The 27,937-nt window shown below is 34.9% G+C and overlaps 14 protein-coding genes across 14 annotated transcripts; 8 read left to right on the top strand and 6 right to left on the bottom strand.

The window, feature by feature from the left end:
- Window positions 1-1,987: 1,987 nt before the first annotated feature.
- RO3G_07015 (uncharacterized protein) lies at window positions 1,988-2,851 on the top strand (the record flags this gene model as incomplete). Its single annotated transcript, XM_067661605.1, has 5 exons — window positions 1,988-2,000; window positions 2,058-2,148; window positions 2,201-2,424; window positions 2,476-2,703; window positions 2,847-2,851. 5 exons carry the CDS (start codon window positions 1,988-1,990, stop codon window positions 2,849-2,851), a joined length of 561 nt encoding a protein of 186 aa, XP_067517706.1.
- A 917-nt stretch (window positions 2,852-3,768) lies between these two features.
- RO3G_07014 (uncharacterized protein) lies at window positions 3,769-5,178 on the bottom strand (the record flags this gene model as incomplete). Its single annotated transcript, XM_067661604.1, has 3 exons — window positions 3,769-3,881; window positions 3,951-4,238; window positions 4,371-5,178. The coding sequence occupies 3 exons, from the start codon at window positions 5,176-5,178 to the stop codon at window positions 3,769-3,771; spliced, it is 1,209 nt and encodes a 402-aa protein (XP_067517705.1).
- Window positions 5,179-6,451: 1,273 nt separating this feature from the next.
- On the bottom strand, window positions 6,452-7,889 carry RO3G_07013 (uncharacterized protein; the record flags this gene model as incomplete). Its single annotated transcript, XM_067661603.1, has 4 exons — window positions 6,452-6,854; window positions 6,916-7,678; window positions 7,729-7,804; window positions 7,854-7,889. 4 exons carry the CDS (start codon window positions 7,887-7,889, stop codon window positions 6,452-6,454), a joined length of 1,278 nt encoding a protein of 425 aa, XP_067517704.1.
- Window positions 7,890-9,279: 1,390 nt separating this feature from the next.
- On the top strand, window positions 9,280-10,319 carry RO3G_07012 (uncharacterized protein; the record flags this gene model as incomplete). Its single annotated transcript, XM_067661602.1, has 6 exons — window positions 9,280-9,360; window positions 9,412-9,475; window positions 9,539-9,694; window positions 9,741-10,121; window positions 10,169-10,235; window positions 10,289-10,319. 6 exons carry the CDS (start codon window positions 9,280-9,282, stop codon window positions 10,317-10,319), a joined length of 780 nt encoding a protein of 259 aa, XP_067517703.1.
- Window positions 10,320-10,401: 82 nt separating this feature from the next.
- RO3G_07011 (uncharacterized protein) lies at window positions 10,402-11,748 on the bottom strand (the record flags this gene model as incomplete). Its single annotated transcript, XM_067661601.1, has 5 exons — window positions 10,402-11,025; window positions 11,079-11,235; window positions 11,288-11,399; window positions 11,446-11,580; window positions 11,646-11,748. The coding sequence occupies 5 exons, from the start codon at window positions 11,746-11,748 to the stop codon at window positions 10,402-10,404; spliced, it is 1,131 nt and encodes a 376-aa protein (XP_067517702.1).
- Window positions 11,749-12,827: 1,079 nt separating this feature from the next.
- RO3G_07010 (uncharacterized protein) lies at window positions 12,828-13,267 on the bottom strand (the record flags this gene model as incomplete). Its single annotated transcript, XM_067661600.1, has 3 exons — window positions 12,828-12,972; window positions 13,034-13,212; window positions 13,265-13,267. The coding sequence occupies 3 exons, from the start codon at window positions 13,265-13,267 to the stop codon at window positions 12,828-12,830; spliced, it is 327 nt and encodes a 108-aa protein (XP_067517701.1).
- A 161-nt stretch (window positions 13,268-13,428) lies between these two features.
- On the bottom strand, window positions 13,429-14,553 carry RO3G_07009 (uncharacterized protein; the record flags this gene model as incomplete). Its single annotated transcript, XM_067661599.1, has 7 exons — window positions 13,429-13,709; window positions 13,760-13,889; window positions 13,939-14,009; window positions 14,056-14,096; window positions 14,199-14,302; window positions 14,352-14,498; window positions 14,551-14,553. 7 exons carry the CDS (start codon window positions 14,551-14,553, stop codon window positions 13,429-13,431), a joined length of 777 nt encoding a protein of 258 aa, XP_067517700.1.
- Window positions 14,554-15,565: 1,012 nt separating this feature from the next.
- On the top strand, window positions 15,566-16,204 carry RO3G_07008 (uncharacterized protein; the record flags this gene model as incomplete). Its single annotated transcript, XM_067661598.1, has 1 exon — window positions 15,566-16,204. The coding sequence occupies one exon, from the start codon at window positions 15,566-15,568 to the stop codon at window positions 16,202-16,204; it is 639 nt and encodes a 212-aa protein (XP_067517699.1).
- A 980-nt stretch (window positions 16,205-17,184) lies between these two features.
- Window positions 17,185-17,814, top strand: RO3G_07007 (uncharacterized protein; the record flags this gene model as incomplete). The annotated part of the gene is made up of 1 exon (XM_067661597.1): window positions 17,185-17,814. The coding sequence occupies one exon, from the start codon at window positions 17,185-17,187 to the stop codon at window positions 17,812-17,814; it is 630 nt and encodes a 209-aa protein (XP_067517698.1).
- A 1,199-nt stretch (window positions 17,815-19,013) lies between these two features.
- On the bottom strand, window positions 19,014-19,985 carry RO3G_07006 (uncharacterized protein; the record flags this gene model as incomplete). Its single annotated transcript, XM_067661596.1, has 5 exons — window positions 19,014-19,341; window positions 19,653-19,688; window positions 19,735-19,740; window positions 19,812-19,853; window positions 19,909-19,985. The coding sequence occupies 5 exons, from the start codon at window positions 19,983-19,985 to the stop codon at window positions 19,014-19,016; spliced, it is 489 nt and encodes a 162-aa protein (XP_067517697.1).
- A 910-nt stretch (window positions 19,986-20,895) lies between these two features.
- On the top strand, window positions 20,896-21,627 carry RO3G_07005 (uncharacterized protein; the record flags this gene model as incomplete). Its single annotated transcript, XM_067661595.1, has 1 exon — window positions 20,896-21,627. The coding sequence occupies one exon, from the start codon at window positions 20,896-20,898 to the stop codon at window positions 21,625-21,627; it is 732 nt and encodes a 243-aa protein (XP_067517696.1).
- A 1,156-nt stretch (window positions 21,628-22,783) lies between these two features.
- Window positions 22,784-23,124, top strand: RO3G_07004 (uncharacterized protein; the record flags this gene model as incomplete). The annotated part of the gene is made up of 2 exons (XM_067661594.1): window positions 22,784-22,847; window positions 22,898-23,124. The coding sequence occupies 2 exons, from the start codon at window positions 22,784-22,786 to the stop codon at window positions 23,122-23,124; spliced, it is 291 nt and encodes a 96-aa protein (XP_067517695.1).
- Window positions 23,125-25,779: 2,655 nt separating this feature from the next.
- RO3G_07003 (uncharacterized protein) lies at window positions 25,780-26,767 on the top strand (the record flags this gene model as incomplete). The annotated part of the gene is made up of 2 exons (XM_067661593.1): window positions 25,780-25,942; window positions 25,998-26,767. The coding sequence occupies 2 exons, from the start codon at window positions 25,780-25,782 to the stop codon at window positions 26,765-26,767; spliced, it is 933 nt and encodes a 310-aa protein (XP_067517694.1).
- Window positions 26,768-27,460: 693 nt separating this feature from the next.
- RO3G_07002 (40S ribosomal protein eS24) lies at window positions 27,461-27,784 on the top strand (the record flags this gene model as incomplete). The annotated part of the gene is made up of 1 exon (XM_067661592.1): window positions 27,461-27,784. One exon carries the CDS (start codon window positions 27,461-27,463, stop codon window positions 27,782-27,784), a length of 324 nt encoding a protein of 107 aa, XP_067517693.1.
- Window positions 27,785-27,937: the final 153 nt, after the last annotated feature.

Genomic DNA, 27,937 nt, shown 5'->3' with positions numbered 1-27,937 from the left:
TGATTCTTTTCTCAATGTCTAAAAAGCAAGTTTTTCAGGTCGGCATCCATATATTTTATTCAAGTCAGTTTGTTCACCAATGGCTAGAGGTAATATATGAAAATAATAAAGAAATCCTTTCTGTAAATTTGATTAAATAAGTCCCAAAGAAAGTTTTGATACTTCAGGTTCTATTTTGGCAAGTGTCCTGACCTTGGACTATCTTTTGACGTTTTGTTTATTAAAGAACCCTGAGTAAATTTGTATTGGAAAAAGTGCGCCCAATACAAACTCAGGGGAATGTTAAGCTGAGATGGATTCAACTTTGATCCAAAAAAAAAGGGGTTAGTGTATCTTTTTCTTTTATATATCAAAATTAGAACTTCTATTGATTGCCTGATTATAAGGAATAGATACAAAGTTACTTTAACATTTCAACCAAATTTTCCTCAATTATAGCTTGTCAGTTTATAATATTTCGTTATAGTAAAATTACATTGAGAAAGAGGTATTTTTTGTGCACGGTTTGAGCTGTATTACCTTGTAGTGAAAAAAAAGAAACACTTACAGTTTGACACTTAATATACGAATGTAATACATTAAATGTGCACAGAAAAACGTGGTTTGTAATATTTTAATTGGATCGTTTAATGAAGGATTTTCTTTGCACCTTTTATTTTAATACAGAAAGACAGAAAAGAGAGCAAGAGAAAGTTAAATTTCTTGTCATTTCCTCTCTTTTTGTTCTTCTTTTGTATACCAATAGTTTGTGTATTCTCTGTAGTTCATTTACGTTGTATAAAATATGAACATCATTCATATTTTCACGTGGATTCAAGTATAACCAAATTCAACTCAAATAAAGTTCACTAGGGCTTTTTATCGTTCTTATTACTGCGCAATTTGAATAAAGAATACATGTAGCCGAGATGATAGGCTTCTGATCCGAAATAAGGATTTGCAATTGTCTATTTTGGGAAATGACATAATAAGGTACCAGATCCTCTTGCTTGTTACAAAAACAAGCTTATGGGGTGACTTTTTATCATGGACTGTACAAGTATCTTTCTAAAAACAGACTGTACACGGACAGTGTTTCATAACTTTTTGTGCATCTCTAAATAAAAAAAATGATATAATCGCTCATATTGCTCTTTTATTAAAAGAAAGTATGTAACAAACACATTATCTATTCTTTGCATGTTTCAGCCTCCTTGAACCCCTTAAAGTTGATATAAATAAACGAAATGTCAAGTCAAAGTGGGGTAATGATTACTATTTTAGTACTTTACACAGACGTCCTTCTTCAAATCGTGTAACATTGATCAAGGGCTGCTTTACCTGCTTATTTATTTGCTCTAGAACCGACTACTTGACATCGTATAAAAGGAATAAGGACTTTTTTTGAAGGCTCGTGCACCGTATCACATCAAAAGCTTAAACATAATCCCATGATTTTTTAATTAGGGTAGAATATGTCATCGTTTTTTATTTTATTTTACTTTCCGTTCGTATAATAAACAAAGAAAGTAATAAAAAAAATAGAAAAAGTAGATTAAACCTTATTCTTAATCACTTTTTTAGAAATTCATTTATTTGCACTAATAATAATCATAATAAAATGTCTTTTTTTGATAAAAGCTTTTCGGAGTTGAATCTGGTTGTAACTGACAACTTGTGTAACTATTTTATAAAACATCTCTTCAGTCGAACCGACGTTCCGTTAAATAGTGATTGGATACAAAATAATAAGGTTTATAAAATCAGTGCGTACATATTCTATCTTGTTTATAAAAGTTCCCTTCTTCATTTTCTGTCTATTTCTCCTTTCTCCTCTTTTTCTTCTTTCCTTGTTTTTTTTTTTTTTTATTATTTTATGAGTTCAATACAACAACCTTTTTATCATTACAACGACCCTTTTTATTCTAATAATAAAAATTGTCAATGGACGCAAAAGGAAGTTGAAAGGCTTCTTCAACTTCAGCAGCATGCCATTTTACAAAGAGAAATGTACCAGCAAAGTAAATAAAGAAATAATAAATTATTTGTGACTTTTTAACTTACATGTCATTTTTTAGTGCTCTACCAACAACAACATCAACCACAACAGTATGGTTTCTCTAATGAAACCGCCTTTATGGATAATGATAATATTGACTTGTATCAAAAGTAAAGAGAACTAGACTATTACTATAAATAGTATTCTTACGTCTGTGTGTAGTTATATGATTCATAACAACAACTGCCATCAATATTCTTATGCAATCGATCAGATTCCTGATAAAGCAGAAAAGGCACAAAAACGCGCTGAACACAATGCTATCGAAAGAGCAAGGCGTGAATCATTAAACACCAAACTTCAACAACTCGCTCTTTCTTTACCCAACATTCAAAATGATCGTCGACCCTCAAAGGGAACCATTATTGAACGCACCCTTGAATACAGTAAGCAATAAATATATATGCACGCATAAATAAACTTATTTCATAAACTAGTTAAACAAACTGTTCAAAAGGAAGAAGAATTCAAATATCAAATTGAGCAGTTGCGTAAAGCTAATGAAACTTTATATTCTCAAATGGTGGCTAATGACGAATTTGGAGATGACGATGAAGATGAGCTCATTACTGAAACACCTGAAGACACTTTCAGCTACAAGTCTTCACCTACTTCTTCACCTACTTTACTTAATTTACCTCTTTTACATCAATTTGAAAAACAAGGTAAAAGGAAGATAATTCTATGCTTACATGTGATACTTATGTGCTCTATTAGAGAATATTGATTTACTTATGAATCAGGGTAGATCTGACCTTCTTGTATAACTTTCCTTAAAAAATCCCTTATATGACAAACTATGTTACAGAATAATATCAGCCACCCCTTTCCCCCTTTCTTTCATTATCTTATTTGTATGTATTTATGTATCACACACACTATGCTTATACCCTCATTCTATTCAGGTTTTTCTTTTTTTTTTATGTATGAATAAATTATTTTCTATGGCACACAGACATTTGTTAGTTGTACAGAAACATATGGAATTGGCATGGTTATACAGTCGTACAGCTATTTATTCATCCAGAAAGAAAGAATCTATATTTCTCGATTCTTTTATACTATTAAAACTTGAGTTTACAGGGAATTGATCAGGATCTTTAAATAATGTGCTGCTGCTAGGTATAAGACGACGTGATTTAGTCGATATAATGCTGGATATCCTAGTTGAATTCCCTTCTTGTGCCTTAATGGATTCTTTTGTAAATATCAGCGGGTAATGCTCAATCAAATCTTCTATTAATTTTTGAGAATGCCGTTCATATCGACTGATTTTAGTTTCAATTTGTGGACGTAAAAGGATATAACCAAGTGTTTTTGCTAATGATTTTATAAGTGTAGTATCGTGTAGTAATCTACTAGAAGAATTAGGCATTGTTGTTATCGTTACTGATCCTTACTCGTGAAAATGAGAAAAGAGTGATTTAGAGACATGGTAATTGGCGGAAGGTAGTGTAGCTAATAGTTTACTAATTGATATTAATCGACTCTCTTTATCCTGATTCTCTACTTATAAAATGATGTTAATAGTTATAGTAAATACAATCATATCATTAATAGTACGATTTGAATATAGCAGTTTGAATGGTTCATATAATTCAAATGTAAACAGACAATCTGGTAACTCCATTAAATAAAGTTTAATAATTGAAGCAATCATCAAAGTATCATAACGCTCAATACTTATTAGTGGATAGTGTTGATTAATCTCTTCTCTCACTGAGTGAACTTTATCTAAAGGTAAACTTGTCACCCATATATGCTTCTTTTCTACCTTTTTTTGTTAACAAAATATAAAAGAAAGAAATAAAAAAGATACCTTCATTTTCTAATTTGGAAATGTCTACAAAAATATAAAATTAACAAAAAAAAAAAAAAAAAAAAAAAATAGCGCAAGACATTGCTATTTTACCAGACTCAATAAAAGATATTCCACTAGAGATAAATCGAGGAATTAAGCTAGCTTCATTTCTACTAAGGTCTTCTAATGAAACACCAAATAATTGGTGCCTTGATGTGCCATAAAAGTAATTCTCATATAATATTGGGCGAGGAATAAATTGACCTGTTCTGTATTGTTCAACAATCATCTGAACATCTTTATCTGGTTTTAATGTCTCTTGATAAAGCATCATATTATCCACTGTTTCTTTAAATCTTGGTATTGTATTAGATAATGAGGCTGCTAAGCTAATAAAGACTATTCATGGACATTAGCACATCATCTTTTTTATTTTCTTCAATGCACCTTGCTTTAAAGTCTGTATTCTTTCCAATTCCAGATTTTCCATTTCTTCAAAATGCATAAAGAGTGCTTCCTCTATTTCTGTACGCATCTTGTCTATCTTAATCACCAAATCTCTATACACCTTATCTGCCTGCAACATCTCTTTCACATAGACCTCTTGACGACTGTTCCATGTAAAAAAACCTTTTTTTGTCTTAACCTTTTCAAACAGATCCTCATCCACTTGTCTTATGAAATTCAATCCAATCAAGTCATGCATCACAGATACCGACTGATTTTCGCTCTCTAGCCAATCGATGATCATCTTTCGATCAAGCGTCTCATTCAAGCTTCTTAACCAATCCTCGATCTCAAATCGTTCATGGAAAACACGCGTGCCCAACCGAATGACTGTGGGTCGATAGGTTGGTTGTAAGGTTAGGATGGCTTTACATCTTGTTTGGTAATTCAATTTGGCCTGCTCGACTTGTTTCACTAGCATCTCAAACTGGTCCATCTGCTGCTCGATGGCTTGTTTGGTTGTAGCGATAATACGGCTGTACCTTACAGAGAATCGTTGCAGAGGATCGAGTGCGGTCGTGTTTACATTTTCGGCTCGAGCTACATGTTCCTTGGCTGACGTCTCACTCTCGGCACAAACAACCCCAAAACAACGTGAAAGTCCAGTGAGGTCGTCTTCTAATGGTATGATGGTCAATTTGGATAGACTCTGCCCATAGGCTCTTTCAGATTCAATGCGTTGTTGAATGTATTGACTGATGATCTCGTTCTCTGTAATGGACTGCGCTAATCTTTTATGAAGGGTGTCAAAACCGTACTTAAAGTTGGGATAAAGGTCAATAGAAGCTGTTGGAGACCAAAAACTTGTTTGAAAGGCATGTGCAAATGGCATTAAAAAGAACGGTAAAGCAGAAAAAAGATAAATACTCTATCAAAAAAGGCGCCACCTTTAAAATATTTTAAATTGTTTCATAAAAGTAATAAAGAGGGCGTGCATTTTGCTAGCAGTCAGGCCACCCCATTCCACTTTTTTTTTTCTTTTTTTTCTCCCTGAAATCTTTTGTTTTCTCCTTTGTTATAAATGATTCGAAAGAGTATATAACATAGTCAAATAAAAATGTAAATCGATTTATCTAGAGAGTAAGATCATCTCTCATGGAATGATGAGAAGTCTGAATATATCGAATTTGTTCAAAGGAAACAATATAAAACGATATTTTTTAGACTAAATGATGGTTCGATTTATTTACTTTAAAACATCAGAGTAAAGGACAGCCTGATATACCCAAATTTAAAGGTAGGAACCAGTAGAGTATTGATATGCATAAAGCTTTCCGCTGAATTGGTCAAATCATTCAGTCCTATTCTTAGCCACAAGCGAGGTTGTTTCAACAATGTAAGCCTTGTTGCTAAATGAGGCCATAAATATGCATACTTTATTTGTAAATTACAATATGTGATCTTTTATTTTTATAGTGTCATCAAAGTTTCTAGGCATTTGCCCCAAATTGACATGTTTACAAAAAAAAAATCTGTCTTTCATTGTTTTGATTTATCTAGTCCTTTTTAAACGTATTGAGAATCGCACCCATTTCTCTTTCAAGAACAGAATGATCATGTAAACAGTACACATCAAACTATCTTTCATGTTTCTGTATGCGTATTCTTCTTTTGCTCCATTCTTCTTTGTTATGCCTACGTTGAAACATTATGCACAGTATTTGTGAATAGCTAATGCTGATTTTTTTTTATAAAGAATTCATTTAATCAGAAATCGAGCTAAACACATGAACTAGTGATAAAGAACACATGTAAGAAAAAAAAGTCCTAAATTTAATAAAAATAAATTGATGACATTTACAAGTGAAAATAAAGTATGATTTTACTGATGAGTTGACCATACACTTTGCTAACTTCTAGCATATCATACATACGCTAGGTCCTATGTAATTACATAAGGGTTATGACTGTATGAATACAATACAATTCATTCTTTTCACAAAAATGTATTTTTTAATACTTTACTTCATAATTATTATTAAAAATCGTTTTCTACTGTTAGCAAAGGGTGTGTGTGTGTGTGTGTGTGTGGCATAAAGAAAGAAAGAAACTAAACATACATTCAAAGAGTGGTGGCATAAAAGGAGATTTCATTTAAAAAAGATTCATTCACTACTTGATTTACGGAATCTTGGGCTTCTTCTTTTATGTGACTTTTCAGAAAAAGAATCAACATCTAACGGGTGTTTGTTACCAGCCAAGACGTTTTGTATAACATTGTTTTTGGATTGTTGTGATGATGGTGCATCAATAAATTCAACTGGTATCATTCCTCTCATCATTTGATCTGAACGATGATCCCACTGCTGTTCTTGCTGCTTTTGTTGTTGTTCATGTCGATAGTGCTCCACATCTTGATAGTCATTTGTAGAAGGAAAAGGATAAGATGACTTTTCTGATGGTTTTTCAGAGATATCCTTGTCACCATAAACGATATTGTCTCCTGAACTACCTGAACTGCCATTTCCTGTACTGTTCCCATTTGAACTTGCATCAGCAAAGCTACCACTATAAAAGGAAAAGAAGCTTCTTTATATTTTCTTTTACTTTACTATATATGGAAAATTACCTTCCAGGTGACTTTTGTTTTGCCCTTTTTCTTGCCTTTTCAATCAGTCGGTTATTATCTTCTTGCTTGGCCTTAAAATCCTTTAAATACTCTTGATACTTTTTATATTCATTCGTTTGCCGATAATGTTCTAGTGCAGCCAAGTATTCGTCTTTGGCACGCGTTGCCTTTCTTTCATAGGCTTGCTTTTCATAGTAACTCAAATTTTTCCACTGATCTCCGACCACTTTTGCTAACTCAGCAAACGACAAATTTTGGTTCTTTAATTTGGCTCTTGCATCATTGGAAAACATGACGTAGGCTGAGGGAGGCTTGATGGGCGCGTTTCTATCAGGTTTAGCGTGTCTACGGTATTTTCGTTTAGGCGCGGTCGAATCACTTTGAACAGATTCATTATCATCATTGGAAGAAATGATGATACTTCTCATTGTATCTACAACGTTACTTGCATTCTCATTGGTATCATTCAAGGGGGCTTCCTGGGCACTACCATTACCACTACTGCTACTCGTACTGCCATTATTCTTTGAATTGGTATTGGTATTGTTGTTACTAGGTAAAGGTGTCACGAAACGAGCATTGTTAAGAAGGGGACCAGAATTATTACTACTACTGTTTCCACTCGTATTACTTCCACCTAGTCCACTGTTCATGCTTCTAGGACTTGTTAAACCCGTAATGAGTGTTTCATAACCACTACTGACATAGTTTGGGCCTCGACCTTGTTCCATTTTCAGCGAAGGGGGTATATCTAGGGAATATTCTAGAAAAGGCAGCTAAGTATGATATCACTATGACGTTTAGCTTGCTTACTTGGACCCATTACATTTGTAACTAAAGGTTGATCGCGAGGTATGCCTTTAGCAGTTGCGATTTCTCTTTGAATTAACTAGCAATAAAGATCAGTCAATCATTTCTACAAATTTTTTTAATGTTACCCTTCTGTGACCGCGTTTCACGTTCATAACAATCATATCTTCTTCTGTGATTTCTAGAAGCTACTCATAGAATAGTTACATTAGAAACCTTAATTTTTATTTTATTTTTTGCATTATTACTGAAGTAAGAGAATCAAACCCTTCAGAGATGAAAATATCATAATACTGATTTAGGTGACAATGGCTTAAAAACTCTTTTACACTTTGACAATTTGAATAATTATAAACTTGCTGTTGTTGTTGCGGTAACGATTGCATTTCAAGTACTATCTTTCTAATAATTTATTGAATCCCATTAACCATCTTTCAATAAAAAAATAAAAAAAGGGCAAAACTTACATAAAATAGCATAGAGTCTCTTGATTTTATAAAGAAAAAGATTTTGAAAAATAAAAAAAGAAAAAAAAAAACTTATAGGGAAATGTTGGACTACAAATATATTCAAATTGTGATTACCTTTTTAAGAAATTCAGACATTTTACCATTCACAAGTATCTTTTCTCCCCTTTTTTTTATTAGTTCTATCTCTTTCATTGTTCTCTCCTATTATGTTATGTTGAACAATAGAAACAACTCATCACTATTTTATATTAAATACACATTGACTCCTAATGGGTCTATCTTGAATAAAATTGACTCTACAAAAATTTAATCTTACAAGGACGTTCAAATCGGATATATAATAGATATCGACCGATTTTGGTTTCGTAAGGTTTCAATCGGAAATTTAAAAAAAAACCCAAAATTTGCACATCTATGTCAGTTCATACTTGCCTTTATCACGAAAGTAATAAAAATAGAGCTTTTCCCCCTCTCTTTTTTATATGTAAAAATGGGGAAAGCTAAAAGGGGTTGATTCACTCTTTTTTTTTATTAATTTTCATTTTTATCCTTTTTTCCTGTTTATTTTCCTATTCTTTTTCTAGAATGCTAATAGAACATTCTAATTTTTTTTCTTTCTTTTTATGCTTGTGTATTGGTATTTTTTTTTGGTTATTAATTATAGAATGATTTGAGTTTATTATTGTTGTATAGATCACACACATAAAAAATAAAGTTGCAGGATAAAACAATTGATTCAGTCTTTAATACTTTATAGCAAAACATCACGTTTGTTTAACTTGTGAACATTACAAAATGAGTACTTTTAATCTTCTATAAACAAAATAATGTATGCACTTTTTAATAAAGCATCATTTGTCGTGTCATTGTTTTCCTCTTTTCGTTTCATGAAACAAAACAAGCGCAAGTATGAACTGAAAAGGATTTTATTGACGACCTGCTTTTTCAAGGAGCTTTCATTCAACCAATTCTCTTTTATACCATTTTGGTTAATATGAATAAATTCAAGTGTCACAGTGACTTTTTATTACTCAGGGCATTGTTTTTTATGCCTCTTTTTTTCTTTCTTTTACATCTTGTAATTATGGATTCCGACAGAGATACATTTCACGTTGTTATTAAACTTCCTTTTTCGAGGCCTGACGACTTTACTGAACCACCTTCTGTAAATATCAAATGGTGTGTTTTTATTCTTGTTATCTTACTCATTCTATAGATTGTTTGGACTGAAGAAATGGAGCATCAATTATGGAAACACATGATTCAAAAGAGCAAAGATTGTAAGAAAGTGTCTGATTTGTGGAAGAATAAGAAAACAAAAAGCTAATTCATTTTGATTGCAGGGAATGGTATTGCTGAACAGTTGGGAATCCCTACGCCGTATGTGGTTCGTCATGCGGCATTCCTTTATCAAACTCAGCTAAAAGGCATTCATCAGCAACTTCGAAAGGGAACAAGAACAATCACCAAGAGTTCGGTTGTTAATAAACCAAGACCATGTAAAGATAAAGAATAGGATACATCATTTTACTTACACATGTCTAGCTTCCATACGATATTCTGGCACGTTTCAACAAGAATCAACGAGACCAACCGATTCATTTGAAAGAGAGACACAAGAAGAAGAGTTTGACGAAGAAAAAGAGATAAGTAAAAGAATGGAAATGATAAAAACAAACGAAGAGGAGGAAGAGGAGGAAGGACCGGCGTTTTTGCCACGTCGATCGATGGATGTGAGCGATAGTCGACACATGTCACTTTCTATTCAGAATCTAACAAGAACAATCACTCCTCAGCAGCAGCAGCAGCAGCAGCAGCAGCAGCAACAACAACAACAACAGCAGCCGCAGCAACAAAATACAGCACCGAGCTCAAATAACCCAAGTGCATTGAATTCAGTTACTTCTTCTTTTAGTGATCTGTCAGGTACATGGCTTACACAAGAGCATCCAACATACTTATTTCTCTTAAAGATACTTCTGTTACCCAATCCGCTCTAGAAGATGCATTCATGTCTAAATTTAATCATGGATCAAAAATGTAAAAATCTAGAAAAAGGGGGTTTCCACAAGCTAACACACATTTAAAATTAGGTCACTCTTAAATCTTTCACGCAGGCTGTAGTCAATGAAATGTACACAATGCTTTATTATGATCGTAATAAAATAACCCATTATTTATAAGTCAAACAAATCCAGCTATCCTTTTATTGTTTTACCTTCTTGGGAACTTCCCATTCGGAAGTCAGAAGCTTAACAATCTCTTCATCTTTGACAGATTTTTCAGTTTGAACGTTGACAGCATCAAAGCGAGGATTGGTGACCATGACATTACCCTTCTTGGTAACCAAGAGGGTGGTCAAGTATTGGGCGACCAAGGCACCTTCACGCTCATAAACAACATCATAGGGCAAGACCGTTTGATGCTTGGCAGCTTCAACAATACCCATACGAGCCTTGCGTTCGTCTTCAAGATCACGAAGAGAGAAGGGGAAGGCACCGGCCTTGGCTTGAATTTCAGAAAGGATGGCACGCGAGGTGGCCATCTTGAGTTGGTAACGGATATCGGTCTTTTTGTAGATGGTGGTACGGGTCTTCAACGGACGTACTTTACCCTCGCCGCTAGAGACAAGGATGTCGACACAATACACTTCGTTTTCTCCAAATTCACAACGCTTGAAGCCAGCCAGATGGGCATCCGTGGGATTCAAGATGATTTGCTTTTCACCATCCGTCTTGTTTTGAGTTTGGTTGTGGCTCAACATGCCTTCGACAGGCTTGACATCATAAGCTTCGGCAATCTTGTCAACGGTTTTGGTGACATCCATGTTCTAATACATTGATAAGTCACATTGTACAAGAAGACAAGTAGGTGATGCACTACCTTGTTACCAGGACGGATCATACGAACAGCAGCTTCAAGGGCAGTGCGAGCGGCTTGGATGACATCGGCCTTAGGACCAGTAACAGCAGCATTGGCACCGATGACGATCGTAGTGGCCACAGTAGAACAGTAACCATCGAATTGAACACCGAGTTGACTATGAACAATCGTCTGAGTTCCCCCCTTTTTTTTATATCTCCAAAGCTTACATCTTGGCAACATCACCTTTTTTCAGGACAGCTTTCGATTCGGGATCAGAGGGAAGAGGAGTAAAATGAGCAACACAGTTGTTGACAGAGACAGTCGTAGGGAAACCAATGCCTAGGATATATTTAATGATTTTTCTTTTTCTTTTGTCTTATTTTACCCTTGGTAATCTTATTCTTTCCCTTCTTGTTGTAAACAAGGTTGGTAGCTTCGACAATGGCTTTGTCACCAGCAATACAGATATCAATAATCTTGGCATCAACAACACAAAGTTTAATGACCTTTTCAAGAACATCTAATCAAATGCTTTAATACATTTAAAAAGACGCGCACGCGTCTTTTGTTCTTCTTTGTCATTACCATCAGCAATACGGCCAGCTTCCTTGTACTTTGACTGAACATTGCTGTCAGAAATGTCGAGCACTTGCTCAGTGGGCTTTTTAACTTCAGTGGTGTCTGCCATTGTTGTTGTACGATAAAAAAAAAGAAATTATTTTTCACTTTGAAATGATTCGCTCATTTAAAATAACCGTGTTGACGAGACAAAGAGGAGAGATGGGAAACTAACCGGACCGAGCTTTGGTTTCCTTTTAAAACCATTTCTTAAAATAAAATACAAGTTCTTCATATCTTCCGAAGCAAGTACGCTTATACGATTCAATTCTTTTTTTAAAAAAATGTTTTTGTTCGAGATACAGTGATTCTAAATCATGATTTCATATCCAAGTGAACATTGGTCACATTCTTGGTCTTTTCTACGACAACTGTCGTATGGGTTGTCGTACTTGAATCAATCCTTATTGCCTCCAATGGGATTTATTTTTCCGTGTCTTTAAAAAAAAGTTGAGCGTGTCCTATCTGTCCTGCTAGTTTGTACTAGTAACGATCAAAGACGTCACTTTTCTTGCTCCAGTTTGCAGGTTGTTTAACTGCTGCAGCCCTGTTATCTTGTTGTGTTGCCTTGGTACTCGCAACTGATTGCAGTGAGTGTGGTTTGTGTTTGGTGCTAATTCCTGCCTCTAGCATGTGATTTTTAACCCATTTCACTACTTTCTTTGGATTACATGTACAATCGCTGGTGAGATTGACTCGTACGCTGCTTGATTTCTTCAAAAATGCATTCAACTTCACTGCTGGACAGAATGGTTTGGCGCATTAGAATCCTTCTCTTTGCGTCCTCTTTCTCTGGAGTGTAAAAATGATGAAATATCATAGCAGTGGGATGTCAATGCGTCAAAAAATAGGATGGTAATCATCATACCTTTACCAAATGGATCAGAGGGAATTTTCAATGAATGTAAAGTTACAAACAAGTAGTCATAGGGTAACGAGGGCTTTCTTTCACTAGGTATGTAACTATTTACATTGTGTACTCTTGTCATCATTCTTTCCGATCCCAATTTGACTTTTTCTATGCTTAAACAAAATTCTTCTTTTGTGTATGCGTAGTAATTACAGGATCAATATACAATGTTTCTTTTATTATTAAAAGCGTGTGAGAAAGTCTACAATAATCGTGGGTGAAGTGATGTACAAAGATTTTTATCTTTTCACTTTTTGGTCTAAAAATTCTTTAGCTTCATTGATCTTTAAAGCCAAAAAAGGTGATCCGCCTCGATCAGGGTGATTGAGTAACATGATGCGTCGGTGGGCTTCCTTTATTTTTGCTTTCGTTGCTTGTGATTCTCTGAATTAAAAAAAAAGTGAATTTCTATTGATTTTAGTGTTTTCTTTTTTTTTTTATATACCTAATGCCGAGAATTAATGCTGCTTCTCTTTTATTCATCTTTGCATCAAAGCCTCCTTTATAAAATTTTGAAAGTCTTGGGGCCTTGGGCATCTTTTGATATTCTTGAAAAGCTCTTAAGCCAAGACGAGCTGCGGTAGCTGCACCGGCAACAGCAAAACCAACAATGACTGGTGTGGACTGTATATATTAGAAAGTTAGATTTGAATGGGCTTTTTCTTGCTTTAATTACCATTAAAAGAATTTAATTTATAGAAAAAAAAAAAAAAAAAAAAACAGTTGAACCCTTGAGAAGAGAGAGAAAGAGAAAAAGCGAGAAAAAAAAGGGGGGACTGCTGGGGACTGCTTGTTTTATCCAATCAACGGGTTCTTTTTTTTATTTATTTATTACAATATTTAACTTTCAGATGTATCCATAGCAGTTGTAGAGGCATCCTCTCTTGCTGATTCAGCAGCTACTGATTCAGCAGCAGAGACGCCAACAGGTAATCTAGTTCTTCCGGTCTCTTCACCGAGTAAATCCAAATACCGTTGTAATGCATCTCCTTCGACAATTTCGAATTCTTTATCTTCACCCACAATACCGAGAGACGTGTTGTGAATGTTCAATTCTTTATCTTGCTGTAATGTATCACGAAGAGCCTGAAGTCCATGACGAACAAGTTCTTCCAAAGAGGCTATACACAATTGATAAATGGACGATTGTTCATTATTTCTGAATGTTTACCATTTGCAAACTCTTCATAATATTTTTCCAGATATGTTTTGGCTGATTGAGATCGAGCACCGATAGACATGGCATGATATTCAAAGCTTGTACCGGAAGGTGAGCATTCGAAAAGGTGAGGTCCAGTTTCCTAATGATTGTCATGAGCTCTCTTTCTCTCTTTCTCTTTACTTTCTTACATCATATCCAATCACTAATAAACCAACACCATAAGGTCTACGTCCATATTGTTGAGTGTTTACTTGTGCCTCTATAAACGAATTATTATGTTTGTTCGATGGGATGATTCAACATACTGTCTGCAATAGCATTCACGATTCTTTGAACGGGTAAAGGTCTATCATACAACATTTTTGATTTCATCGCTTCTGAGCGCATAAAATTACTATTAGGAAATATTGAGCCTATTCGTTTCAAATGATAGGTTATAAGAGCCTACCTTAGCACACGAGCATCAGAAGTCAAACCAGCAATACCAACACCCATGTGGTCATCAATCTTGATCAACTTTTTTTGGTAAGAAGCAAGTTCACCAGAGGAACGCTATAGATTAATTAGTTTCTTTTTTTCTTTTAAAACGGAATATATTTACTTTGAGTGCAAGTAATACAGCGTATTTATTACTTCTTAAGCCAATAGCAGCTGAGCCTTGCTTAACAGCTTCCACTGCATATTCAACTTGATGAATACGACCTTGAGGTGACCAAGTTGAAACGTCATTGTCATATTGATTTCTAAACTATAAAAGAGAGAGGTTGAGTGAAGTAGAGTGGATAGCTACAAGGATTTACCATGTTTTATTCTTTGTTGATTAGAAAGCGAGAGAAAGAGAATCGCGCTTTCTGTTGACATGAAGGGAACGCGCGGCCAGACAGACAAGACCCGATGACGTTTTTCTTTCGGACAACGAATCTATTTGAAAAAAAAAAAAAAAAAAAAAAAGGGGGATGAATGGAGTTGATTGGATGATTGAAATTAAATATTTCCAAATGGATTCTATAATAGCTTGGATGAATATCATCATTTGAGAATGACTTGTAGGACAAATAAAGAGTATATTTAAAATAAAAAGCGTGTCTGTTGACAGTGAATGGTTTCAGCATGATTTCTTACCACGCGGATTTTATTTTTATTTAAATGAGATCATACTATTTACTCCATCACACGCTTTTCCACCGTCAATGATCTGTCATGTTTGGGCCCAAGAAAGAACAAAAACAAGTGATTGAATGAGATAAAGAAGAAGGCTTTCATTTTTGTTTGTTGCAATCATTCAATACGATTTGTTTTTTAACTAAACCATCATGTTCTCTAAAGTCACTCTATCCAAAAGAAGACAAACTACTTTTTTGATTACATTGTCTAAAGTAGAAGGTCTTATAAAAAGACAGATTTTATTATCAACCATCTCTTTTAAAAGAAGATGTTGTTGTCACAGTCATGATTTAAATCAAAGAAAGAGCTCATTTTATTCCCCTTGTTTCTTTTTTTTTTGTTTTGTAGATGAAACATCAATCTACAGCTGACAAAAAGATGAGAAAGTGATACAAGGTCAGAAGAAAGGATGAAACGAGAGAGAGGGGGGGAAGGGATGCTTGAGAAAAAACATCGACATTTGAGACCATATTTTTAACCTGATGCAAGATGAGAAAAGTTCCGTCAAGATATCAATCTATTCTTTTCTTTTTTTTTTTTTTTAATTTATCCTTTCCAAGCTTAAAATGTTATAGAACAGTAAAGAAAGAATAAATCTCTCTCTTTTGTTTATATAAACATCTCCCTCTTTTTCTTTCTTTTTTCTTTAAAATGCAATCTTTATCCACTTTTGATAAAAACAATCCAGGAAAACTCATGTCAATCTCATCCATCATCGCCGGTCCATCCAACAGTTTTCAGGAACATAAAGTGACCTCTCACCCTTATCATCACCCACACCATTTTCCTTTATTTCGATCACCACCTGCTTCACCCGAACCTTCTTCGCCCTCTTCTTCTTTATCTTCTTCTCCACCCGCTTATTCACTTTATCAAAAAAAGTATTCTGAAGAAGACGACGAAAGAGAAGGAAATGCACCACTGACATTAGAAGAACGTCGATTGAGAAATAAAGCGGCCTCTGCTAAATATCGACAGAAAAAGAATCAACAACAAAACGAGATGAAGCAGATGATTAGTAAGCTATCTGAGCAGCATGCCGTACTCGAACGTCAATTACAAGAACTTCGATCAGAAAACGAACGACTGAAGGTGACTTCGGATAAATTAAGAGGTAAAATGGTCGCAAGAAAGATGCTGAGAAAGTGGATCGGAAGACAGACGGTGTCAGATTCACTTCAATCACAGTCACAGCCCTCTTTGGGTGACTACTGCCATCATCACTCGTTTGATACCAACCCATCTTTACTTGATCTTTCTAATGACGAAGAGGATGATGTTGAAGTATAAAGACAGATTAGATTTTTATATGCTTTTCTCTTGTAAATTATTGTTTATATAAAATGTATCTTATCACCAGAGTCCTTATGACATGCTTTAATAAAGTCAATTCATGTTTAAAGTCTATTACCAAACACTTTTTATCATCCATTTCCCTTCTCTAAACTAACATCACTTGCTTGAATAATTCTAGAACGACTCAGACAATCATCACACACTCTCTCCTTCTTCTTTTAATCCACAGTCTGGACAATCGAGTGTTTTATTTGTTAAACAAACTACAGCCTTCTCCGATAATCTGTGTGTGTGTTGTGTGAAATCAATTGATTTTTACAGCAAGGACGGTCAGTTTGAGAACATGAATAGTTTATCGAACCAAAACAGTCTGTGTCTGAGCTTTCGGCCTGTTGGATCAAAAAGGTATTCAGATGCTGCCATATTAAAATGTACTGTCATTACTGGAAAAAGACCAGTCATGGATTAGTCTAGAATCTTGAAGCATCCAAGTCTGATGATGAAGCAAAAATAATTCTATTTGCAGAGATCCAGAGGTAGCATCGTAGTAGTACAACACCACACAATCGATGGCCGGGAATGTCAGAGCAAGGACAGCCATCCAGCTTCTGGAATGATTACGGACGATCAGGTTCATAACCTGCTCCAAGTCCTTCAGCTATGGTCGTGGCAGGGTGTCACGTTGCAGCTAAGAAGATAGTCACGTCGTCAAGTCCGGTTTTGGTGATGTCAATACCTTGGGTAGTTTCAGTCCATCCTGTTTATCAGATCTATTCTTATTCAAACTCATTTGTAAAGATTGAGTCCAGAATGATGAGACTGTATCTTATTGCCATGTCAAAACATGACAGCAAGGGAAAAGAAATTGTAGTCGTGTCGCAGACGAAAACTTTGTATCTTTTGAAATAATTACTAATGTAAGTGCCATATTTTGTTGAAGCTTCTCTGCTAATTTTTCTTTCATGGCATACAGAATGCCAAATGATACCACTTCCTCACCGTCGTCGTTCTTTCCATCTGATCTGATGAATACACCAGTTGGCTATACTTGCAGAATCGAGATGTGCGAGCTTGGAAATTTTCCTCATCCTCCTCTTCTCATCTGCAATTCTCACTTTGCTAGTGCCAAGAAAAAATCTGATGAAAATCAACTGTTCCCTACAGACTGTTTCACCTGTTTGCATGCCTTTGCCACTTTGAAGACAGATGGCCCTTTCTTGTTGAACGATGAGAGTGATGTTTTGCCAGAGAACGTCTACAACAACATGCATGCCTTTAAACGAGCTATGCTAAGATGCACACTGTCTATCCAACCACATACATGCACAACCTTGGAGCCAATGGCTTTCCATAACATCATCGCCTCCACTTATTTACTGCATGGTAAACCAAGAGTTCAAAGCCAAGGATCGGAACTAAGCCAAGTTGCCTTGTCTGTTTCTACCTTTTTGAGGTCATTGTTCTCTGCTCACGACCAAGTTGATTTGACAACATTTCCTGGATCTTCAAACAACAAGATGATGTTGACAATGACTGCTTATGCCCTGACATCATTTTCTACTATCAGCAGCAAGAAGAGGCTGTGGAGAAGTGAAGAAGCCTGATGTTTCTCAAGCTCTACTTAACAAAGACAAAATGCATGTACTGAAAATGATGAAACGCCAATTGCATCTGCGACTCTGCCGTGCCAAAAAAAGAGCATGAAGCAGTGACCTTTCGTATTCTCGTGCAAGGTAAGGTTATGAAGAAGAAGCAGTATTGTATGTCCTTCTTATCATAGTTGTCTTACAAAGATACAATAGCCATACTACTGAGGATGCAAATGGATCTTGAAAATGGTGTATACATGTACCATGAGGATCAGCCTTTCATCCTGCCTACTACATATCACACTTATGTACATATGGAGATCGCTTTAGAGGTTATCATCAAGCTCAAGGTAAATATGTAATGATTTCTCAAAGTAGGTTTGTGGTTAAGGTACTTATATGTTGTTTATAAATATATAGGATCAAATGTTGAAATCGCTCCTGAGAGTGGAAGATCACGCTTGTCAGAGCATCTAGGACCTCTACAAGCCCCATGTTCGTCCCACAGTGTCTTCTTTTGACCCCATTTGCCACAGCTAATCATCATCATCATCACAAGGGCAATCGCTTAAAATTGTTAGAGTTGATCTTTGCTTACCCGTTTTTACTCATGGCCAGCTATATGTCGCCTTATCAAGAGTAACATCTGTATCTGGACTTTCTATATTGCTTAATAAAAAAAGCGACGTCAATTCAACAAAGACTGAAAATATTGTTTATCCTGAACTTTTACTTTGCTAATATCACAACGATAATCCCATTCAATTTACATCTGATTATTATATATCTAACTTTTTTCTTACTGTTAAAACACACATGTTGCTTTATAAACAATATTATTATTATCAATAACATTGCATTTTATTAACGCTCAATTAACTGGTGTGGGAAACCAGAGTACGAGCCGTGAGGCGATGACGGCCGTTAAGCGAGTGTGGCGAGTAGGCCGGCTAGTAAATCTATACTTTGCTTATACTATTATTTTTTTTCATCTTCTTCAATTTAATATATACTTATTACTGCTCTCGAATATTATATAATTTTTTCTTTCAGCATACATCGCATATGTACATTTTACAAATAATTCTCTCTCCCATAACATAAATGTTAGAACTGTGGTAGGCAATAGGCCCTTAGAATACAACTCAAATACCGACTTTTCCTGACATAATGCATACGCAAAAAAATTTGCTCCTTATAGTTGCTACGATACTTCATGCCTGCAAATCAAGTATCCATGTGCCGTGTAAAATGAGACGATTACATCTTTTGGCTGTCACAGGAAGTAATACCCCTTTGATGAAACAGCGAATTTGCTCAGGGCCGTACTTGGTTTTTTGTCTTTTGAAATAGAAACGACACTTAATTGGTAATATCTTTGCCATTTTCATGTTCTCCTTCATTCGAATATCGTGAACAGGATTGTCAAAATTTGTCAGTGTGGTGATGTCACTGTAATCAAAAACTGATTCCATGCTGTCAGTGTCAGTGCCGGGATAACAATCCATCAAAGATCGGCAGTGAGCACAGTCCATTTCTTTACTTTATTGTGGCTTTGTAAAGGTCTAGATATTGCAACACAAGTCCATCATCCTGTTCAGCTCATGGATATTGGTACAGATGAAGATGCAGTAAATAATAATGATCAGCTATACGCGACTGCAGGGTATCTTCAATAAACTTCATCTCAATCAGTGTTAACTAATAAAAGAAGCTGATAATAAAGTAATAGTATAGAGCTTCTCCACTTCACATAAAGTATGACTAATACAAGCTTCAGCTCTGGCAATACGCCTCGAATCAATAGAGTGACAACAGATATAAAGTCTTTGCTTGACCAAGTTGGGCCTTACTCTTGACTCTCAAGGGCGTAATAACCATCAAATTTGCTTTTAAAAAACAGAAAACGTATAGCCTTAATAGCACATTACTTACTAAAATCTATGAATATCAATAAAATTGTTTATTATTACTTTATTCTTTAATGCTTTTGTTCATGATGGGGCAATTACCTTTTCGTACAAGAATAGCATATGTTATAATAAAATTCCGTTCTAATCGTTTTAAAGTCAAAAAATGCATATCATTTTTAGGTCATTTTAATTTAACTTTTTGTGACATTTCTCTTGTTTCAAAAAGACAAAGTTTCTAGACAGAAAAGGATAATCATTTTTGGTAAGTGTCATTTGTTTTTTTAGTTACGGACATTCAATTTTCTCAAAGTGACAAAGTGTACTGTTCTCACTGTATCCTTTAATTCAACTTGACATAAAGTTTAAAAGACAATGACAGCAGTGCGTGTCACTGTGGTCGAATGTCAATCACCTAGACTATTCAACAGGATGAAAAAAGAAAAATCTATCAAGAATCTGGATTTGGAAATTAATTCTCCGGTCCCTTCTTTTTTTTTTTTTTTTTTGTGTAATACAGATCATCACGCATTCTTTTTTTTAAAAAAACAAATACTTTATGCACAAGATGAAAAGCACTTGTTTACATGTGGGAAAAAATGAATAAAATCCGAATACTCGGAATGGGAAAAAAGAAGGTGTAGAGACTGTCTGTTTATTTTTCATTTCGAAAAGAATGTTTGCTGTTGGTGTGAGTCATGAGTGAGGGAAAATCACTTGTTCTTTTTTAGGATAAGGTTGTGCTGGTTGCTTGGCTACCTGTTTTGTATTAGACAGGTTGCCAAGAAACTCATTGTTTTCTTTCTCTCGTTCTTCCCCCCTCAATTTCATTCAAACTAAACAATAAAAGAAGAGGAAAAAAAATAAAAAAATAAAAAAAAGATGGACTATTTTCTTATTCTTGCATGCACATATCGAGAAAAGGATTACTAGAATCGGTAATTTCTTTTCTTTGCAATCCTATTTGTTCTCTTTGTCTGTTGCCTTACCTTTCAAAAAAGGAGATGAAAGGCTATAAAAATAGTTTAAACCGGAGTAAGAATCCCTTTTGACAAATCAGGCTACTTGCTCCAACAAAACGTTCTAGCCCCCCTCTCTCTCTCTCCCTTTCAGTTGACGATCTTTCAGATGGCCGATATAAAAAGAGGGAGAAATGTGATCCATGCTTTTTCTTTCTTCTTTACAAATGTTGGCTACTCAAACTTCAGATCGTAAAATCAGTCGAAAATTATCCGTGAATGTCAATCAACATTCTGTCAATGTTCGACCCATCATCAAAGGTGCATTTAAAGAAGCTGCCAATTCACTGACGGAAGCATACGAGGGCAATCAAATCATCGAATGGTGTATTCGTGGATTAGATCAAAGAAAACATGAAGAGTTCTTGTTTACTCTCTTTAAACACATGATTGATGCTTCTTCTCTTCAAAGTCGTGATTTTGCTCTTCAAGTCGAAGGCTGTAAAGGTGTCTTGTTGTGGACCAATCAGTCAGTAAGCCATCCTTGGCCTCGTATGCTCAACACGCTCAAGTTGGCTCGGTTGATCGGTTGGTCTTCTGCCTTACGTGCCGTGACTCGTGTAGGACCCAGTTGTGAAAAGATGAAGCGTAAGGTGATGGCAGATCATAAACAGTTTATTACCATTGGCTATGTTGGTGTTCTTCCTCATGAACAACGCAAAGGTTATGGTTCTGCTCTTGTTCATCACGTGTTGGATAAGGCAGATGAGACTAAACATCCAGTCTATGTCGAGGCTTCTGATTCATCCAGTGTGAAATTCTTTGAGAATTTTGGTTTCAAGGTTCAAGCGACTGTCTTTATTGCCGAATATCCTGTTGCTCTGATGGTTCGTTTGCCGGTGAGAGAGGGCGTTCCCGAACGTTTACAGCTCAGACCCGGAAGAAGAGATTCCGAATGAGCAAATTCAAAAACAATTGTAAATAACCTTCATACATACACTCTTGTAAATAAATTCATTTTACTATCATAACTCGTACTTTATGTTTTCTATCTCTCTTCCTCTTTAATCCTAGTACAAACATGAAAAAGCACCAAAGGTCCTTTTGTTCTTTTTACAGCCCTGAGTTCCACTCTGATTAAACTTGTGCACTCTTTATCAAATAAAAAATGCTCATTCAAAACTATATATCCTTTCGATCTGTAATCGTATCAAAAAGACTTGAAAAGTATACCATTTTCAGAAAGTAAAGCCGCATTTTTACAAACTTTTAATACAATTTATACAAAAAAACGACAAGTAAACGCGACATTTATTCCTGAAAATAGTGTACATGCGTGTATTATACTAAAAGCGTAAAACCATCTTTTTTTCTTGACCTATACCCAACATTAGATATTAGTTTATCTAATGATTCAAGCCTTGCGCTTTAAAATAAGGAATCAGGAAATAAGAAGAATGCTTTTCAAAAGTATATAAAAAAAAACTCACTGCACTCATAGACATACGTTGATATTGTTTGTAATGCGTCCTGATTTTTTCATGATCCTCTACTTTCATACCAATTTCCATACTCAGCATCCGTCTTTCAGAAAATCATAGTGTCAAGCTAATCAACATAGCATCGTATCCAATATCTACCAATCGTACCTTTTGTTCAACTTGACCTTCTCTAACAAGGTTAAATTCAGTATAGTAGCTTGTTCATGAGGCTTGGTTCAGCTGAACTATGGTTGAATAGGAGGAATCAGTCTATAAATATGTTTTACTGTTCCAATCGACATCAAAAGGTTAGGCCAAACGTGTTGACGATAAAAACGTTTTCAGTTGTTGACAGTTTACTGAAAAGACATAAACTATAAGCCACAGTCCATGGATGATTTTGAATAAAAAAAAAAAAAGACATGAATGATGTACAGTTGTTTATTTTATTTCTTGATCATAAATGAAAGAATCTTTTTTTTTTATATATAAATTGTTTAGAATGTGATTGGGTTATACAAACCTTTTTAGTTTAATCGGCTAATGTTTTCAATTCTATTTTCATGTGATTTATGATCTTTTAAATATAAATTACATCTTTTGAACTCTTTTCTTTTTTTGTTTTTATTTAACAATGACTACTACCAACAATAATAATAGCAACAGCAATGATCCTTTTGTTCACATACCAAATCAAGGTGACTAGTTCTTTTAGGCTTCATAATAATAACATAAACGATTAAAATAGGTGAAGACACAACTGTTAGCGCACAAGATATGTTGAAACTATTAGAATCTCTCGAACTGGATCCTTCATCTGTCCCTGAACTTCAAGCTCTATATGAATCTGCTAAAAACGGGAAGCCTGTTGAACGAGACAGTCTGATGAACGTCGTGAGTTCTTTATTAACAAATGATTCACAGCATCTTGGTGAATTGACAAGCTCTATTGGGAATTTTGAAATTGAGTTTTAAATTAATAAAACATGTGTCAATTGAAACAGAACCATCCATTCTGATTGTTGCATACATGGTTTTTTATATGAAAAACTATTTGTCATGACAACAGGAAGATAAAGGATTCAAAAAGAGGATGAACAAGAGATAAAGCTCGCTTATTTATGAATCTTTTTTTATGAATCATAAAAGATCAAGTTACTGCATTGTCCAGTGCAGTCTGCTTACAGTTATTTGGAATCCTGGATTACCAAAAGTGAATAGATGTCGGTTGCTCTACTTGAATATACAACATGAAGCTTTTTATAAAATAAAATAAAAAAACATGCTGCATGATGTATAACAAAGCAGGGTACAATAAACGCGCAACGCGTCCTCAAAGACTTTATTTACAACAAAAAAGAAAGGTGCAATCAAGTAAAGGTGTGAGAGCACAGTTTGCATTAGGTTATTCGTTGTACATGATTTGTACTGTGTATGTAAAAATTGAATTTTCAAAGCGAGTGGGGGATAGGGCCACGAGAACTGAAAGCTTGTATAAATCAAATAATAAGGGACAAGAGATTCTTTTAGGGGTTTGACGAAAAGTATAAAAATCAGGACTTGGGAAACAAAGCAAAGATAGCTAAAGACTAAAATTGGCAGACAGTTGGATAGATGACTTTTTTTTTTTGGGATAAAATGAAGCATTCCAAGACTTAGTATTCGCAAGTGACTTGAAATGATCCTTTGTAGTGTTCAGATGATATTAGTGTAAGTTTGTCAAGCTTGAAAAGCGATTTGGTACAACTATCGCTCAATATTATCTTTAATAACGTTACATTGCAAGTCGCAAAAGCACCAATCAGCAAGCTGAAATTAAATTGGATGGAAAGGTTGCAATCCATTATGTATATGAAAAAGTAAACAGACAATCATGTTGAGCTTTTGTGCATGCTGTTTTTTTATATTTCTGGAGACAGAAGCAGAGTATTGAATGAATGTTGGGATAAATAAAAAAAAAGTAGAGTGGAGTTCTTTTATGATGATAGATCATTGTAAGGGTTGTGTGGTTAGTCTATTTAATTTCTATTAATTAACAAACTTTCATTGCAAGTATTGCTTATAAGGCTTTACTATATTAACGCTTGAACTTAGGTAGAGCTCAAATACTAAATACTTTAAAAGATTTATCCAGCATTCGATCAATATATCCCCCTAAATGCTTGAATAAAGAACCTTTATAATCATTTTGAAATTTGACAGAAATTGGCCAAACTATTTTCAAACATTTGACCAAGTTGGTCCCATTTTTCTGAGCCATTTAACCTCGCACAAGTATCCAGAATAACTTAAAAAAGGGAGTAGGCTTTTCAAAAATTCAGTAAATTGAAAGTGGAAGCACAGTATACCAATTTTTCAACCAAAGCATGGACGAGGTGAGCCAACTTCGCCACAGCGAATTGGCCTCCAAGTGGCTTGACTAAAACTTAAACAAATTTAATTGGGCTGCTGTTTTTGTAAGACTCTAGTACATACGGTTTATCAATCAAGACAGAATGCGTTTCTTTTCACTTCCTAAGAGCTTGGTACGATATGCTTATTGGTGATACAAATATCATATCCTTCTTTATGACAAGAGTAAACATTTCAAAAGCATTATGTGGCATACTATCTATGCAAAACACAAGTACAGCTAAATAGACTTTACAACTTACTTGGGCATGTTACGAACCTTAACTTGAATAGCTGATGGATCCTCTTTGGTATTTCAATCCGTATAAGAGGAAAAGGTTATTTTAGAGTTAACAATGTTACTTTTATTTCTGTTTTCATATTCCCTGTTGGTTGCTGCTTGGTGTCATATCTTGCATTCACCGAGTAATTTGCAATAAGACCAGCAAATGCTTGACATAATAAAACAAGCTTGTTGGGATTGATCTTGCAAGTAAATACCTATTATGATTTAAAACAAGAAGTAAGCCTTTGGGTATTTCTAATTCACTCAAGAGAAATAAAGTTAGATATCTATGGGTTTTCTGGTTCTCTGGAGTTATCATGATCTTTTCCAGCTCTCTCTCTCTCTTTCTTTCTTTCTCTGTATGTCTTTTTAGCAATTGGTTTTTTTTCTGTAGGCCTTTTATTATTAATAATGAAAAAAAAAGGTCTTTGTATGTTTTCATACTTTGTTCAATTCATTAAAGCTCCTCTATTGAAAAAAGTCGTCATTATTCTCTTTACCCACTGTATGATTTGCTTTAACTCATCTATATTGTTCTCTTTGCTACTCTTATATAAAAAAGGGCAACTTAGCCAAGTCAACCCGCAAACTAGATATCAACCAAAGTGAGAAGAAATTCACAAGTAGAGCTTTGAATTTTTGCCATTTGCTTTTGAGAAGCCGCAAATTGGTACTTGGAATATTGTAGCACTGATTTAGAGAGAATCCTTTACTTGATATATTTTAATCAGCGCAAAACAATGATAGGCGTAAATCATCAAATAAAATCAAGTAATAAAGAAGAATATAATTTATTTGAAACACAAAAAAAAAAAAAAAAAAAAAACGGGTAAAAATGACCCAAGCCTCTCCCCTTAAAACGGAGAAAGTAAATCGAGAAAAAAAAATAAAAAATAAAAAAAAACAATGCAACATAAAATTGTACTTTTCTTTTCCTTCTTGTTTAAAAAAAGATGTCAAGGCAAACTATTTTTGCCTTCTTATTCCCAGGAAATGCAATGATGAACTCGTTATTAGCGACTTCATATGTTTCGATTATACCAAACATATTACTTTATTTTGTACCTCCAAATATTAAACCAACCACTTTAAATACTCTTGTTCACTTTGCTATTGGTACGATTTATATATTATATTTTTCTATGTGAGCTAAATGATATGTTTCTTATAGGAAGTTTGTTGGGTGATGTCTTTATTCATCTATTACCTCATGCTTTCAGCTCCAACCATCATCAACATGATAATCATTCACAACATAGTGAACATAAAAGTATATTAGTCGGCATCAGTCTATTTGCGGGGTTATTCATCTTTTACGCATCAGATAAGATGATGAGAACATTATACGGAAATGAGCAACACCATCACCATCATCACGGTCAAGAAGACAAAGCGAAGGTCAAACCAAAGAAGATGAGCCCAAAAATACAAGCAAGTACCTATCTCAATCTCTTGGCTGATTTTACACATAACTTAACGGACGGGATTGCCATGGCTGCATCATTTTACGCATCCCCTGCAGTCGGTGCAACCACAACCGTCGCTGTCTTTTTCCACGAAATCCCTCATGAAGTAAGTGATTATGCTATTCTATTAAAATCGGGATTCAGCAAAAAACGGGCCATGGCCGCTCAATTCACAACAGCGGTTGGTGCTTATATTGGTACCTTGATTGGGATATTTATTGAAGAAATGGCATTGCATCTATTGGATCAACAAAAACATCAACGCGGTGGATTGCTGGGTACGGATATGATGTGGAGTGATTTAGCCATTCCTGTTACTGCTGGAGGATTCATTTACATCGCTACTGTGGGTGTCCTTCCAGAGTTACTCAATGATAAAAAAAGTATATCTCAATCATTGAAAGAATTGACGGCTATGCTGTTCGGCATTGGTTTAATGGCTGCTATCGCTTTGAAAGAACCCCATCATCATTAATTTTTTTGTAAATATTCTTTTTGTGTGATATATTCCCCTTATTAAAAATAAAATAAAATGAATATGTGCATAATCTAAATGTACATGTATGGAAGCATCACAAAAAAAGGGTCGGTGATTTAATTGGCTCCTGAGTCAGAAAAATAGAGTGTATACACAAACGTAGTAAGCAAATTCAAGATCCTTCTCTTTAACTCTTCAAATTCACAATGGTGCGTAATAAAAACAAGAAAATAAAGAAGAGTGAGAGAAAGAGAAAGAAACAAAAAGGGATCAGTAGAATGGATGGATAAGGATGGATGGATGATTCATATGGTTGGATAGATTTTTTTGTAAAATAGTTACTTGAGTCTAGAATTGAAAGCAACAGTATCAATAAAGAGATCATATCAAGATAGAATAAACAGCGATCACTAAACAGATAGATAGATAGATAGATGGATGGATGGATGAGGAATAGGCTGGATACAAAGCAGATGATAGATTACTAGATACTCAATGAGCTTAATGACAGATGAATTAAAAAAGAAAAATGTCCAACCATTTCCAACTTTCTCTTTTCTCTCATTCTTTGATCTTGACTAATTTTTACATAAAGACTAACGATTATCTTTTACTTTTTAGGCCGACGCTTCGACTGTCACCATTCGCACTCGTAAGTTCCTCACCAACCGCTTGCTCCAACGTAAGCAAATGGTTGTCGATGTCATCCACCCTGGACTTGCCAACGTCTCCAAGGACGAACTCCGCGCCAAGATTGCCAAGATGTACAAGGCTGAAAAGGAAGTTGTTTCCGTTTTCGGTTTCAAGACCCACTTTGGTGGTGGAAAGACCACTGGCTTCGCCTTGATCTATGATAACTTGGAAGCCCTCAAGAAGTTTGAGCCCAGATACCGTCTCGTTCGCTACGGTCTTGCTGAACCTCCCAAGGGTGGTCGTAAGCAACGTAAGGAAAAGAAGAACCGTGAAAAGAAGTTCCGTGGTGTCAAGAAGACCAAGAAGGTCAGAAAGGAATAAACAACATCCTGAAGTTTATTGGAAACTTTTTGTTCTCATTAAAATTTATTATTATAAACAAACAAAATATGTTGACTATTTAATCTTCTTTTTGCAAAAGAGAGAAAAAAGAATGTGTTTAAGTCGGTGCGAAGACGAAAGAAGGAAAACTTG

This window comes from Rhizopus delemar, genomic scaffold (assembly GCF_000149305.1).
Source record: "Rhizopus delemar RA 99-880 supercont3.5 genomic scaffold, whole genome shotgun sequence".
Taxonomy (NCBI): domain Eukaryota; kingdom Fungi; phylum Mucoromycota; class Mucoromycetes; order Mucorales; family Rhizopodaceae; genus Rhizopus; species Rhizopus delemar.
This window is presented reverse-complemented; position numbering and strand designations above follow the sequence as displayed.